We start from the raw sequence: 13410 nt of genomic DNA, 5'->3' as shown, positions 1-13410 counted from the left end.
TAAAGTTTATGCTTTGACAATTATTTATCATTATTAAAAAAATTCATGTATATATATTGAAAATAATTAAAATCTAATTTATACGTGTAAGTTAAGCATCACTCAAAGCAAGGGAGTATAATTTTTTATTCTAAAACCACACCAGTAACAACTAAAATATTTGTTTAAAAAAATAGTTAATTTCATAAAATGATCATATGTTAAATGCATGCATCCCATAATTTCCATGCAATAACGTATGCAAGAAGAAGTGGAAAGCAAAAAAAAGAAAAACTCAAATTCTTGCAAAGTCATGTGCAATCAAATGGCCTAACTTTGTGGAATTGAAAAACAAAAAACCGAATTAGGTTGAACCCAGCACGAAGGATCCGGGAAAGTTTGTAGTTAATAACTTAATTACGTCTATCTCCTTTTTCTAGATTTATGTATGCAGATGACATGCCACACTGAATGAAATCTCACGGTTTGACGGAATTACGACCAAACAAAGGTCACATGCAAAAAGATTAGAACATGGAGAAAAAAAGAAGATAAATACTAGTTAACACATGTTTTTTGACGCACTTCCAACACTTGATTGAGATGCTCGTGTCACATAATTAAATACTAATTGGTTTTTAAATGGGATCACGCCAATTAGATATAATTAAAAAAAAATAGACTAAATTACACTAAAACTCATGAGGTTTTGTCAAATTTTTCTCCTTATTTCTCTTTTTTTTATCCCTATGTCAATTTTTTAATTGTTTGAAAAATATTACATAGACATCTTTAATATATTACACTGATTTCTCTTAATTGTTTGAACAATATTACACCATATACCCCCACAAGAAAAGATACCGTAAACATTAAAAAAAATTAAACAAACAAGAGGTTTGTAAGAAATTTCAAGAAATTCAGAAAGTGTTAATGTAATTTACTATAAAAAAATCTATTATAAATATGAAAAATATATTAATATTATTTTTAATTTTTAAGTGTTCGTTTATTTAAAAAAAAACATATTTGTATCTTTGAGTAAGTAACTAAATCTCGGACAGGAAAATTAGTCTTACGATGAGTTCAAATGACAGAAGATTGTAAGAATATTTTGGAATCTCACAAAAACAACAAACAAGAACAGTAAAATTAGTCTCATAATGATGGGTTGCTGCTGCGTTCCACTTGCAGTCTGTTCCCACAAATCAAAATAGGGCTGTATTCGGCAAAACCTCCACTTTAGAGAGGCACACGTGCTTTACTTTTGAAGTCACTAGTCGCTATGAGCCACTATTTCTAACATGTGCCCAATGTTATCTTTTTTCTTCTTTTGGTTAAACATATTTTGTCTTTTATGGTTTAGGGTTAGGCCACCTCTTTGACAATATTGCAATGGCCTCTCAGCCACATGAGCTTGGTGTCAGCTAGCTAACCAATAACCATAGTCAACTAGCTATCTAAACCATAATCAAGAAAGAAAAGGAACTAGTTAATGAAATTATTTGTTCTTTTACATAATAAATTTAACAACTAATCACTCTTGATGTGTGAAACATATAGATGCGTCAAGTAACTTTTTTCATTCACAATAATCACTCTTAATAAATATTTTTTTGATCGAAAATATGTAATTTCTATAAAAAAAAATAACATACCAGTGTTTATAATACTTTTAATATATAATCTTGTTGTACACGTGTTTTTTTAATAATATATTAATTATAACATGTAGACTTGGTATTTTCATCTCTCCTCACCAAGATAATATATTAATTAAAATTAAACCCAATTTTTTTTCTCAAATTGTTGCAATGTGAAAAATGGTTATTATTATTATAATATGTAGACTTGGTATTTTCATGTCCTTATCAGAAGAAGGAAAAAAAAAACCACGATATACGAGAAATTGACAAAATAAAAATGAAACTTCTATGTCATAACTTATGGGGTGTACTTTTCATAACACGTTTTTTTTCCTCTCTCTCGATATGATGTTATTGTCAGAAATTTTAGCAAAATGAATTCATCAACATACCATATTTAGCTATCATATATGAATAAAGTGGATTCACACTGTACGCAAATACTGTTTAGGAAACCGAATATGATAAGCTGGAAGTTTTTCTAATACCAATTCATGATAACTTCATACTAGTACATGAAAAAACCAAGGGCATTCCCTTGATCATTCAAAATTGTAGTTTATAATTCCAATGTCTTGGAGAAAAATATATAAAATAAAAACTATCAGTATTTTTTCCCCCATAATTGTAATTGATTTCTTTACTTTTATTTTGAATTAATTTTATCTATAGAGTCTCTTTTTCATTTCTACAATGTTAATATTTTTTTTCTACATGTTTCAACAGACACTCCATTTCTCCTCTTTTCTCTCTTTATCTCTGTCTTTTTCTCCATTTGAGAGGCTTCTATTTTCTTATCACTTTTATATTTTATAGTTCTCATTTCATTTGTTTAATTGTCCTCATTTTTTAATTTGTTGTCTACTTTCTCTCTTCATTAGAATTCTTATTGTTTTGATTTTTCTTACTACTTTTAAATATAACAATTATTTTTCTATGTTTTACAATTTAGGTCCTCAATGGAAGACAAATTCAAAAGAATTCTACGTTTTTCGAATTTGATTCTATATACAGAGTTTCTTCTCTCATATCTCCAATGTCGATGATTGTGAAATTATGTTAAATGAGAAAATAAAATAAAAAATGATTTACAGTCATTTATTATAAAACACAATTTATAACAAATAATTACTTTAATTATAACTACAATTATAAAAAAATTGATTACAATCAATTAATCATTTGGAGAAAAATACCTAGACATGTATTTCAATTTAATGGATAATAGAGTTGGTAGTCATTAATTAGATAATATGATTTATAACAATTATAAAAAAATAAATACAATTAATTAATCAATATTTGGATTTAAAATTAATTAGAGCAATGAGGAAAGGCACGTGTAAACATTTTATTTAAAAATCGTTTTCGTGAATATATAATAATTATCAAAACTATATCTATTTAATTTATATATATATATATATATATATATATATATATATATATATATATATATATATATATATATATATATATATAAACATAGATTATAGATTCATATTAAAGTCCATAACTCTAGAACCAGAAGAATCAGATAAATTTCCAATTCATCATCATCCCAGGTAATTAAGAACATAAAATAAACGAATGGTTTTGTTATCAATTACGTACTCTATGAAGTTCACATTTATTGTAAGAAATGTTTTAACATTTCTAGGAAAATATATAGGAATATTTTTTTTATATATTTTATAAATATTTTTTTTAGAAATAAAAAGATATTCATAATAACATTAATTTAAAAAATAGAAATATTTTTTTCTCATAATAATTAATTAAGTGTAAAATTACAAAATTATCTAATAATAGATGATAAATACATCAAGATAAAATACGACTATAGAATTTAAAAAGTATTAATTTGCTCCTTATAACTAATATATTTAATTATTTTCTCTGCCTACCTTCTTAAGCATCCTCAAAAGATGCAAAAATTGATTGTTGTTTGATCGTTCTCCTAATCTTATTAAAAAATGCAAAAAAAATCACTTAGATAATAACAAAAAATTGTAATTTTTGAAGTGTTTAGTTGTTAATTATTTAATTTGTTTTGAGAAGATGTCACAAATTATTTAATTCATTTGTAATCAAATTATATATATAAGTTTGATGAAATTATCATTAAGGATCATTAAAATATGTTTTATTTATAAAGAGACCAAATTAATACTAATTATTTTATGAGAATAAAATGAATAATTTTTAAATTTTACATGAATCTCAAACATATTTTAGTCCATGTATTATTCCTATTACTCTTTCCGTCTCATTATAGTTATCATATAAGAGAAAAAATATTCTAAAATAATTGTGATTTTTTCTTTCTAATACAATATTGGCCGTCTTTTTTTACTTATATGTCTTATAATATTAATGATAAATAACAAAATTTATAAATGAATTAATAATGATATAAAATTAATTTTATGAAATTATTATTCTTTTCTATTTATTTATTGGTGTAAAACAACTTAGAATGATAGTTAAAACAACTTAGAACGATAGTTATCTTGGAACAAATGTAGTACATTATAATTACTCTTAAAAAAAATATAATGTTTGATAACATCATTCCCATTAAATTAAATTAGTATAATCGAGAAGGAAATACTTCTTGCATTAAACGCCCCAAAATGATAAAAAAAAATTGATAAATAACACGTTTTTTTAATTAAAAATGACTGTTTAAACATGTATTTAATGATTAAGGAGACCGTGTAATATTAGTTAGTGTGTTAAAACTAAAATGTTATATAAGTGCGTGGTCCTGGTTAATTAATGTATTGAAACTAAAATGTTAAGTGCGTGGTCCTGGAGTAAGAAAAAATACAGTAGCGGTTTGGATTTGATCCACGATTATATTCGATTTTGGAATCGGTGACAGCATGGCAGCGACACGAATCACAGAGAACAGTAATATGTGACTGAAAATGTTAAAAAAGCGTGGAACACGTGCTCCAATTCTGTATAACACAAGACACCGCTCCAAGTCCCTTTCTCAACATCCATCCATCACCGCCGATATTTGTTTTCCTTGTGCTTTACGTGTTCTTCAATATCTCTCAGCTTTCGCATACATTATATATAAAGATATCTCCATCTCTATATATTATACCTTTAACGTTATCTTCGATTTATCTCTCTCTAAAACCCTTCAAGCCCTTTTAATTGTCTGATATTAAAGAGATGAGGAGGAACTGCAACTTGGAACTCGCCCTTTTTCCTCCCTCTGATTCTGGCCCCCCCATGTAAGCAACTTAATTTGTTAATTTCATTTCATTCTATTTATTTAATTTATGTTTATAATAACTGCGCGCCATTTGGGTATTGAAAATTAACTTTGTTTTTGGTATGGCTTTTTTCTTCATTGAAGGGTTGACAACGTTGAAGAAGAGGCTAGTGAAATCAGCCCAATGCAAAATTTGTTCCACCGCCAGGAACAGCAACAGCCGCTCACCATTTTCTATGATGGAAAGATTTGTGTTGCGGATGTCACAGAGCTTCAGGTATATATTTATGTAGAAATTACTTCTTCTTTTTTTTTTTGTGACACTTAATCATCCGTCTGCCGACCTTAATTTGTTTGTGGTTATACTAATTAAGTAAGTATATGGCTATTACGTAGGTATGTGTAATTTTTTGGTATTTCTAACTCATTTGGGTAATTACATGAAAAGTCATAGGATTAGGCCACCATAGTTATCAGCTGTTATTGTAGATATATCTATAGTTTCACCAATGTAATCAGATATATATAGATAATGCATGTGTTGTCATGTTCTGGTAAGCCATTATGGGTACGGATAACCCATCATTACTCATCTAGAAATACAATTACTCAATACTGAACAATGGAAGCCGTTGTTATTGGACTTGGCTCCTAAGGAGACGTATATTATAGCCATCATTGATTCATTATAAAAACTCAGAGTTAGTGATAAAATTTAGTGATTATTATTATTATTATTATTATTATTTACTAATTTTAGGGTTATTAAAGTTTTAATGGATTTTTTTTAAATGTAAATAAATTATTTTGTTATCAATTTTAATCTTTCTAGTAGTGATTGTTAATTAGTAATTAGACCCTATCGCTAGTTGGACCAATAAATCAGGTTCGGGGAATTATTACTACAATTAGGTGTGAAGTATATAATAGGCATATGCGTTAGAAAAATTCAGGGATCAACTGAGTGGTTTATTTATTTTATGTCGAACTTAATGGTTTATTCTAATGACAAAGTAGGTGCACTCTAAGCTATAAGTATTTTGGTTTGAATTTTGTGCTCTAAAAAAATGCAAGCACCATTTAAATTTTGTTTTTCTAAAATAATCAAAATTTTGTTCCACAAAATTTATAAATTTAGAATTTAAAATATTTTTAGTACTGATTTAGCCTACCAATTTAGTCACTTAATCATGTTAAACATCATCATATTTGTCCGTTATTAATTTTATTGCCCCCCCCCCCCCCTCCCCCACTTTAGTATTTAAAAGATTTAGTATTGATTTAGCCTATGAACAATGTAAGAATGTTATCAACTTAGTCGCTTAATTACAATATTCATTTCTCTAAGTCAAACAAAAAGAATCCGATAACACTTAATTATAATAAAATTATAACTAAATTGTTTTGAAGATTAAATTAAGGACACTTATATTTAAAGGATGCAAAGGAGTGTTTAATTAAGAGTTCCAAATTATAGTCACATAAGCAAAAATTAATGGTGCGTTTTATTTTATACTTCTCTTAACTTTTTTTTTTTTGAAGAGTTCTCTTTACTTTAGAAAGAGATATTAAGCCATATAGAATTTTAAGTAAAATGAGTTGTTAAAAGATTAATTTTTTAATGAATTTTTTTTTAAAATCTAACTTTAGAAATTTTTTACTCCTGTTTCTCTTTTCCTTTTTATTTCAAATCAGGCACTATTAAAGTTAAGAATATATAAATGATCATAAATATAATGCTAAACAAGGGCATTAATCACATGAAACTTGAAACCGCGTGGTACGGAATTTTTACCCGAGAGAGAGAGACATAAACATTTTTAAAAAGATATGGTAGTTGCCGACAAGTTGGTGTTAAATTAGCCAGTAGAAGAAAAATTAAGGATATTCAAAAGGATAAAGAAAACGGTAGGTGACATTTTCGAACGAGTTTGATGTGAAACTGGGCAAGTTTGGTGTTCACAAATATCTCCCAACTTTGATTTGATACTCTTGTAAAGTTTCTTTGAAACTTCATGATTCGAATCCCACCGTAGACTTGTTCTTTGACTTAAAAAATTGCACGCAACTTGTGTTTACCATATACTCTTGGTGCTTGCTTTTATTTTTTCAAGTCGCTGTGTTATATTCTCTATTATAATAATAATTAAGATCAAACCGGTTAAATTAGTAGACCGCTGTGTGATGAATTTCATGTGCATGACGTCAATTCTTTGTAGTTAATAAGGTGTATATTCTTTTACTTATACATGGAATAAAATAATTAATAATACTAAGTTGGTTTATACGTGAATTACGTGCAGGCCAAATCGATTTTAATGCTTGCAAATAGAAAATTGGAGGAAAGAGTGAGGACACCAACTGGGTCAGAGCCATCTTCACCAACAGTGATGCAATCTAATAATCAATTGTATAGTCCTGGCACTGGCCCTTCCATGAGAAAATCGTTGCAAAGGTTCCTTCAGAAGAGAAGGAATCGGGTCCAAGAAGCATCGCCATACCGTCACTAGTTGATCATCAAAATTGTTTTCTTGTATGAGAGGAGAGACTCTATTTAGAATTAATTACTTCTTTCTTTCTTTAATATCCTTAATTATTAGGTTTACTACTTCACGCCTTTTTTTAAATATTGATTTTTGTACTATCGTGTACTTCTTTTACAGGCTGTAAATACTTCTTTTACAAAGCTTATTTTTAAGCTAGCTAGATCCACACCAATTATTTCTTTGCTCAATTTCTCTTCTTCTTTATTAATACAAGGTTTTTTTTTCTTTCTTTACATCTCTCATTCAGTGTTTTGATTGAAGACATATAAATATTCTTCTACACGATCAATTATTAGATTAGTAAATATTTCACCAGTATGTAGTTGCTCTCACTAAAACTGGATTCGAATTATTAAGTGAGAGGTCTAGGTGATTGAAAGAAGAAATTTAATTTGTTAAAGATGGAGTTCTTCGATTGAAATTAAATGATAAAATCGATAAATATTACGTTTTAATATCTAAGATGGTAAAAGTTTAGTATATTACATGAGTATTTAAAAATATTATAAACATCTGATATTTTAAGAAAAAAAAATGACAAACAAAATGACTAAAATATATTTTAAAACATAATAAACACTTAAAATTTAGAAAAATAAAATAAATACATTTGAAAGCAGTCAATAATTTAATATTTTTTAAAGAAAAAAGAAAATAACTAAACAATAATCATTTTACAAAATTAAAAACAAAAGTGCAATAAAAGATTATTTCATTATAAAAAAACTATACTGTATTTTAAGAGGTGGAGAACCTATTGCTTTAAACAAATATTTATAATGTTTTTGTTAACACGAATTTCTGTATATATACATAAGATGCGTAATTATATCATCAACAAAATAAGTCAAACTCATCTAATTCATCTTCTATTATCTTTAGAACAAGGGAGAGAGAAAAATCTTATATAAAATTATTTTTTTAATTATGGTAATAATTTTTTATTCTCCAATTAAGTTCTTCCCTCCATTTTTTTCCACTAAGGTTTTTACACAGAAATTAGAAAATATAATTAATAATTTTGTTTCATGGAAATTATTAATTACAATTTCCAATTATAAATAGTTATTATTGGTATTAGTAATGAAAATATTTCACATTATTCAAAAAACACATTATTAATTGTTATGAGTTAAATTAAAAAAATACTCCTAAGACGTGAATCAAAAATGTAAATTATATGATGAATTTCCACAAAAGAAATGATGTGTAAATTTTGTATTTCTCTCTCTTTATATAATTTTCATAAAACACTATTTATATAATATATGTCAAGATAAAAAAAAAATAGAGTGCAATTCGAAAATGAGATGATTCATTTCCTTGCATAACTTTTTTATTTCTACTTTTTTTTTCAAGGCACTCTTTCTTCCTACTTCTTCCATATCTTTCTATACAATTCTTATTATAAGGAATAGAAATAAAGTTGCTCATGATTTCTTTATATATATATATATATATATATATATATATATATATATATATATATATATATATAATACTTTTTTAGTTTTTTTATAATAAAATCAATTGTCACGCAATTTTTAGTGGAGGGTAATAAATAAATAAAAACTGGGAATTTTAGAATTCAAAACCCTATCATTATGAACATAATCTATTTGGAATTAAAGTCTATTTCAATTATAATTAACCAATTTTCGAACCGCGTGGTGTGTAGGGGCCAAATGGATCAATTATTGCTGAAAAGAAAAGGAGTGAACGGCAAATTTTGTGCAGTGCCATCACATTTAAAATGTGGACAGAACTTATTTCTTTGAGTGAACGGCAACCACTTAGTGAGTGGCGTAGTCCTGTATTCAAACTCATCCAAAGAATTTGAACGCCACATGTCATGCAATCTGAAATTTGAGACCAAGGGAAAACGTATTCATACCTGAAATATGGGGCTAACTATATGGTATTGCATATCATGACCATATAGTGAAAGATCATATTGCTAACATGTACCCTCTTCTAAAACATTTAATTATATGCTCGAGTTCAAATTGTCAAAGTTAGGAAAAATTATTAGATAGTGTGACACCCTCTACCCCTCACATATATATTAATAAAGGAATAAAAATTCAAATATTAATTAAAAGTATTTTTAAAACATTTTTAAATACAAGCTTTTCAAATGGGTAAAAGGCTCACGTTCACTTTCTTCTACATCATATTCAAACTTGTCCAAATAAATAATAAAGTCATCTCGACTCAAAGAAAGTCATATAAGTCTCATACAATTAATATAGAACCTATATCCTAATGTCACATCCTATCAGAGCGTGGTGTTCCCGTGTCCTCTAGCATTAGGTTCTTCATAGTCATCCACCTATTCATCTGCTCCCCCGAACACAAGTTCAAGATCATCACAGGATCCAAACACAACAACACACAGGGAGTGAGTTATCACATTCCTAACTAATAGAGAAACAAGACAATTAAATATACATATTATATAAATGAGATACCACTTGCTTAAACATAGCTCACGTAACTTCACCACTTCGTCATTCAAAATTCACTTTTCAATTATCAATCACATTACACAAGAATCCCACACTTCGATCAAGATATAATAACACATCAATTAGCAAGCATATGCAATAGTTATGCTAAGACTCAATTCTATATGCAATGTGGTACCATGTCAGTGAAAAACCACCCTGGGGCGCTTAGGAGTACATAACAAGACACACCACACAATGGGTTTGTCAGGTCACTCTCACTAAGTAAGATCATAGGGAGACCAGTCAGGGTCACGATGTTTTGCGAGAATGCTCCAACCATATGAGATCAGCATAGGCTTAAAGGAGCACTCAAACCCGGTGACCCCCAAGGCCTACACTCCGAAGAGTCCGTCAGGGCCTCTCCCTCCTGATTCAGGTCCAACCCCTAAAATAATTTTTTTTACATGCAGACACTGCTCATGAATTATACAATACTCACGACCTTACACTCGTGTTTTAAACACGTTCAACACAATTGCGCTACGATTTAACACTGGTTCCTAAATAGGAAACCTACATTTTCTCTTTAACACTGCGCATCAACGCTTTTCTCAAGATAACGCTGGTCGGGTATTGTACAATTCATGGCTTACAACACAAGTAATTTCACATCAAGTGTTAACTACACACTTATCCACAACTAGAACTCATTCACAATTTCACATCTCATAGTGTCACAATCCACCATCACATGTTTACACGTATCTCACAAATTAACACATGTTCAACTTTACACTTATACTCAATCTCAATAACAATATTATAATCTCAAAGCAACATGTTATTCTACAATTCATCACATACTCACAATTTGAATTATCATTTCATATCCTCAATATAACAATTTATATAAAAGACTATCACAACATGAGGACTAAAACCCCTCAAATAATATTACACAATTATATCCAAATCATAGGTCCAAATATACAAATATCGAGAGCACAATTTATCAAGCAATTTTCATCAGGACATCAATATTTTATTTATAATCATAAAGGAAAAATTGCAATTTAACAAACATTCCAAAATAAAATCCCAATTTAATCCTCTAAGGATCCCTACACATGTTCTCACTAATCCCCAACTGTGAATAACTCATCCCTTACCTCTAAGCGGGTTCACGTGTCTTCAGCCAGCGATAGCAACATCTCTAGCGGTTCCCGGAAATTCTTTCAATTATTCATCCGACTGCTCCGATAGAATTCCCAAACGTCAGAGAGACGGAGAAGAGATTGAAACCTCCACTTGTACTGTCTTCATACGATTCCTTTTTCTCCCTCCACGAATATTATCTCGCAAATCCCAACGGTGGAAGCGTGCGGAATTGAATTTCGAACAACATATCCAAATTTCACAATAATCCAACGGTTAACTAAACCGGGATCGTAGTTTTACCAAGACAGCTCTGGGTTTCTGCGGGAAAGAAAAAGGCTACAATGCGAAGGGTTTTTCTCTCAGTTCAGACATGATATCGAAATTCCCAACGGTGAGAATGCTCGGAATTGTGTTGCGAACATGATACTCAAATTTCACGACGATCCAACGGTGAACGGGTTCGAGATCGTCGTTTTTCTGAGACTGGTTTGGTTGGCTGCGGGAAAAAGAAAGGGTTTTGAGAGAAGGGGAAAAACGAAAATGAGGCCAAAAGGAGGCAGCTGACTTAACATAACTATTTATACCTAGGGTACTCAGCCTATTATTTGCTCTATATTTATTTATTTATTACTAAAAAGCTTTTTAAATTTATTTACGAAAAATTGGGATGTTACAATTCCACCCCTCTTAAAAGAAGTTTCGTCCCCGAAACTTGCCGAAAGATCGAGAAAAAGATATCACGCATATGATTCTCAATATCAAGATGTGTGTCTAGTTGAAACTTTTTTTCTATTACTCTGATCACAAGACTCCTCTGCACTTAACTATTAAATCCGGTGATCCTCATTTACTCAATGATAGTATTACATAAGTAAGTCTTCTCACGAGAGTGACATCTCAACTATAATAGAATGTGAATGACATACTATTTGGAGTAGAATAATATCATAGGAGACACTAATGACAAATTGAAAAGAACAAACAAACACAAGGAGACGTGACTGATCACATGGTCGACTCTTTTTCGAACATCGGACGGTTCAAGAAAGATAATGAGTTTCGAGACTCTCACACTCTACCAATCCTAGTTCACGATGACTATCGAGAATACATGATTTGCCTACCCTTGAGTCTAAGCCTCTTCCTTCAACATGATCTTTCTCACTTTCGTATACTTGACTCATAACTCTCACTTAGGTTCAAGAATGGTAACGATTCAACTCTAAGGTTGCTTACTTGATACTAACTGGGTGCTAATTAGATAAGCAATACAGATTACTCCCTACTTCTGTAAGTTTGTTCACCTTGAGGTAATCTTCACACATTTATGCTCATCATGTCACCCTATAACTTTGCACTTGAAGTTGAGATTTCAACTGTTGTTTACGATATCTAACTCTATAACTAGGACACTAGTCATATCATCGGTTTCCTATTCAAACTCTAACTACTAAGCTAGTTCTAACATTTAAAACTAAACTCACAACAAGATTCTTGAGAATTTTACACATCTCTTTTATCTCGGATTCAGCTCCAAAGATCCTCACAATGTATCAAACTAACGGTAATGTCTCCCAAAATATTATGGTGAACCCCATGGTTACCTATTCTAACTCACATATAGGATAAATCTTTTCATAAGTCTTAAGTTGTCAAGAAACATTGATCACTATTTGTCCTCCTACAAGCACTCCTCTAAACTTAAAAATTATTTCAAATATTTTACTACTCCAATAAGGACCTACGCGACTAAGATAGCACTCAATAATTTACAGTGGTCGACTTCTCTATGAACTTATGGCTTACTCCTTACAAGGATCTCACTCAAAAACTTAAACTTACTTAAGTCATCTCCAGCAAGCATTAAGGTTAATCCAATGAGTCCTAAAATAACCTTTTGGTTCGACTACTAGTTAAGAGCATTTCATCTTAATCTTAGGTTTCCTCTCATCTCAAAACAACTTCTGCCCAAGAAGGATTTGTAGTTATCTTTCACCTAGACGTAGCATACTTTAAGGGTCATCTTCATCTAACTAAAATGCATAACAAAACTCTTAGCTCGGAACATGATGTCCAAGGGTCTATAACAACCTTATAATGCACATCATAATTCAACTTAACTGGAAACATACTAAACACTAATCATCAAAACCACAACAAGAGCTAACTCAGGGTGAGAGATCCTATCACGCATTCCACAAACACACATAGACATCAATCATATTATGACATGACCAGGTACACATAGAGGTCACAATAGGTACTAAGGTATTTCTTAAAGCATCAACAAACTTTTTCCATATTAAGGTAAAAAGAACTAATATTTATCTTGCTAATCATACAACTATCATCAATAATCTTTTAGGTCACCTACCTTACGCAAGAACACTCACTCTTGA

At 29.6% G+C, this 13410-nt stretch overlaps 1 protein-coding gene across 1 annotated transcript; it reads left to right on the top strand.

The window, feature by feature from the left end:
- Window positions 1–4672: 4672 nt before the first annotated feature.
- Window positions 4673–7591, top strand: LOC114386556 (protein TIFY 5A-like). Its single transcript, XM_028346583.1, has 3 exons — window positions 4673–4876; window positions 5002–5134; window positions 7161–7591. The coding sequence occupies exons 1-3, from the start codon at window positions 4815–4817 to the stop codon at window positions 7365–7367; spliced, it is 402 nt and encodes a 133-aa protein (XP_028202384.1). The 5' UTR covers window positions 4673–4814; the 3' UTR covers window positions 7368–7591.
- Window positions 7592–13410: the final 5819 nt, after the last annotated feature.

This window comes from Glycine soja, chromosome 15, assembly GCF_004193775.1.
Source record: "Glycine soja cultivar W05 chromosome 15, ASM419377v2, whole genome shotgun sequence".
NCBI lineage: Eukaryota > Viridiplantae > Streptophyta > Magnoliopsida > Fabales > Fabaceae > Glycine > Glycine soja.
The sequence above is the reverse complement of the archived record's forward strand: the minus strand, read 5'-3'. Positions and strand labels throughout refer to the sequence as shown.

Excerpts from the sequence above, each read along its gene's own strand:
- LOC114386556 (XM_028346583.1), top strand. The coding sequence starts at position 4,815 with ATGAGGAGGAACTGCAACTTGGAACTCGCCCTTTTTCCTCCCTCTGAT. Across the intron at positions 4,877-5,001 it reads TCTGATTCTGGCCCCCCCAT|GGTTGACAACGTTGAAGAAG; the intron begins GTAAGCAACTTA and ends TCTTCATTGAAG. Across the intron at positions 5,135-7,160 it reads CGGATGTCACAGAGCTTCAG|GCCAAATCGATTTTAATGCT; the intron begins GTATATATTTAT and ends AATTACGTGCAG.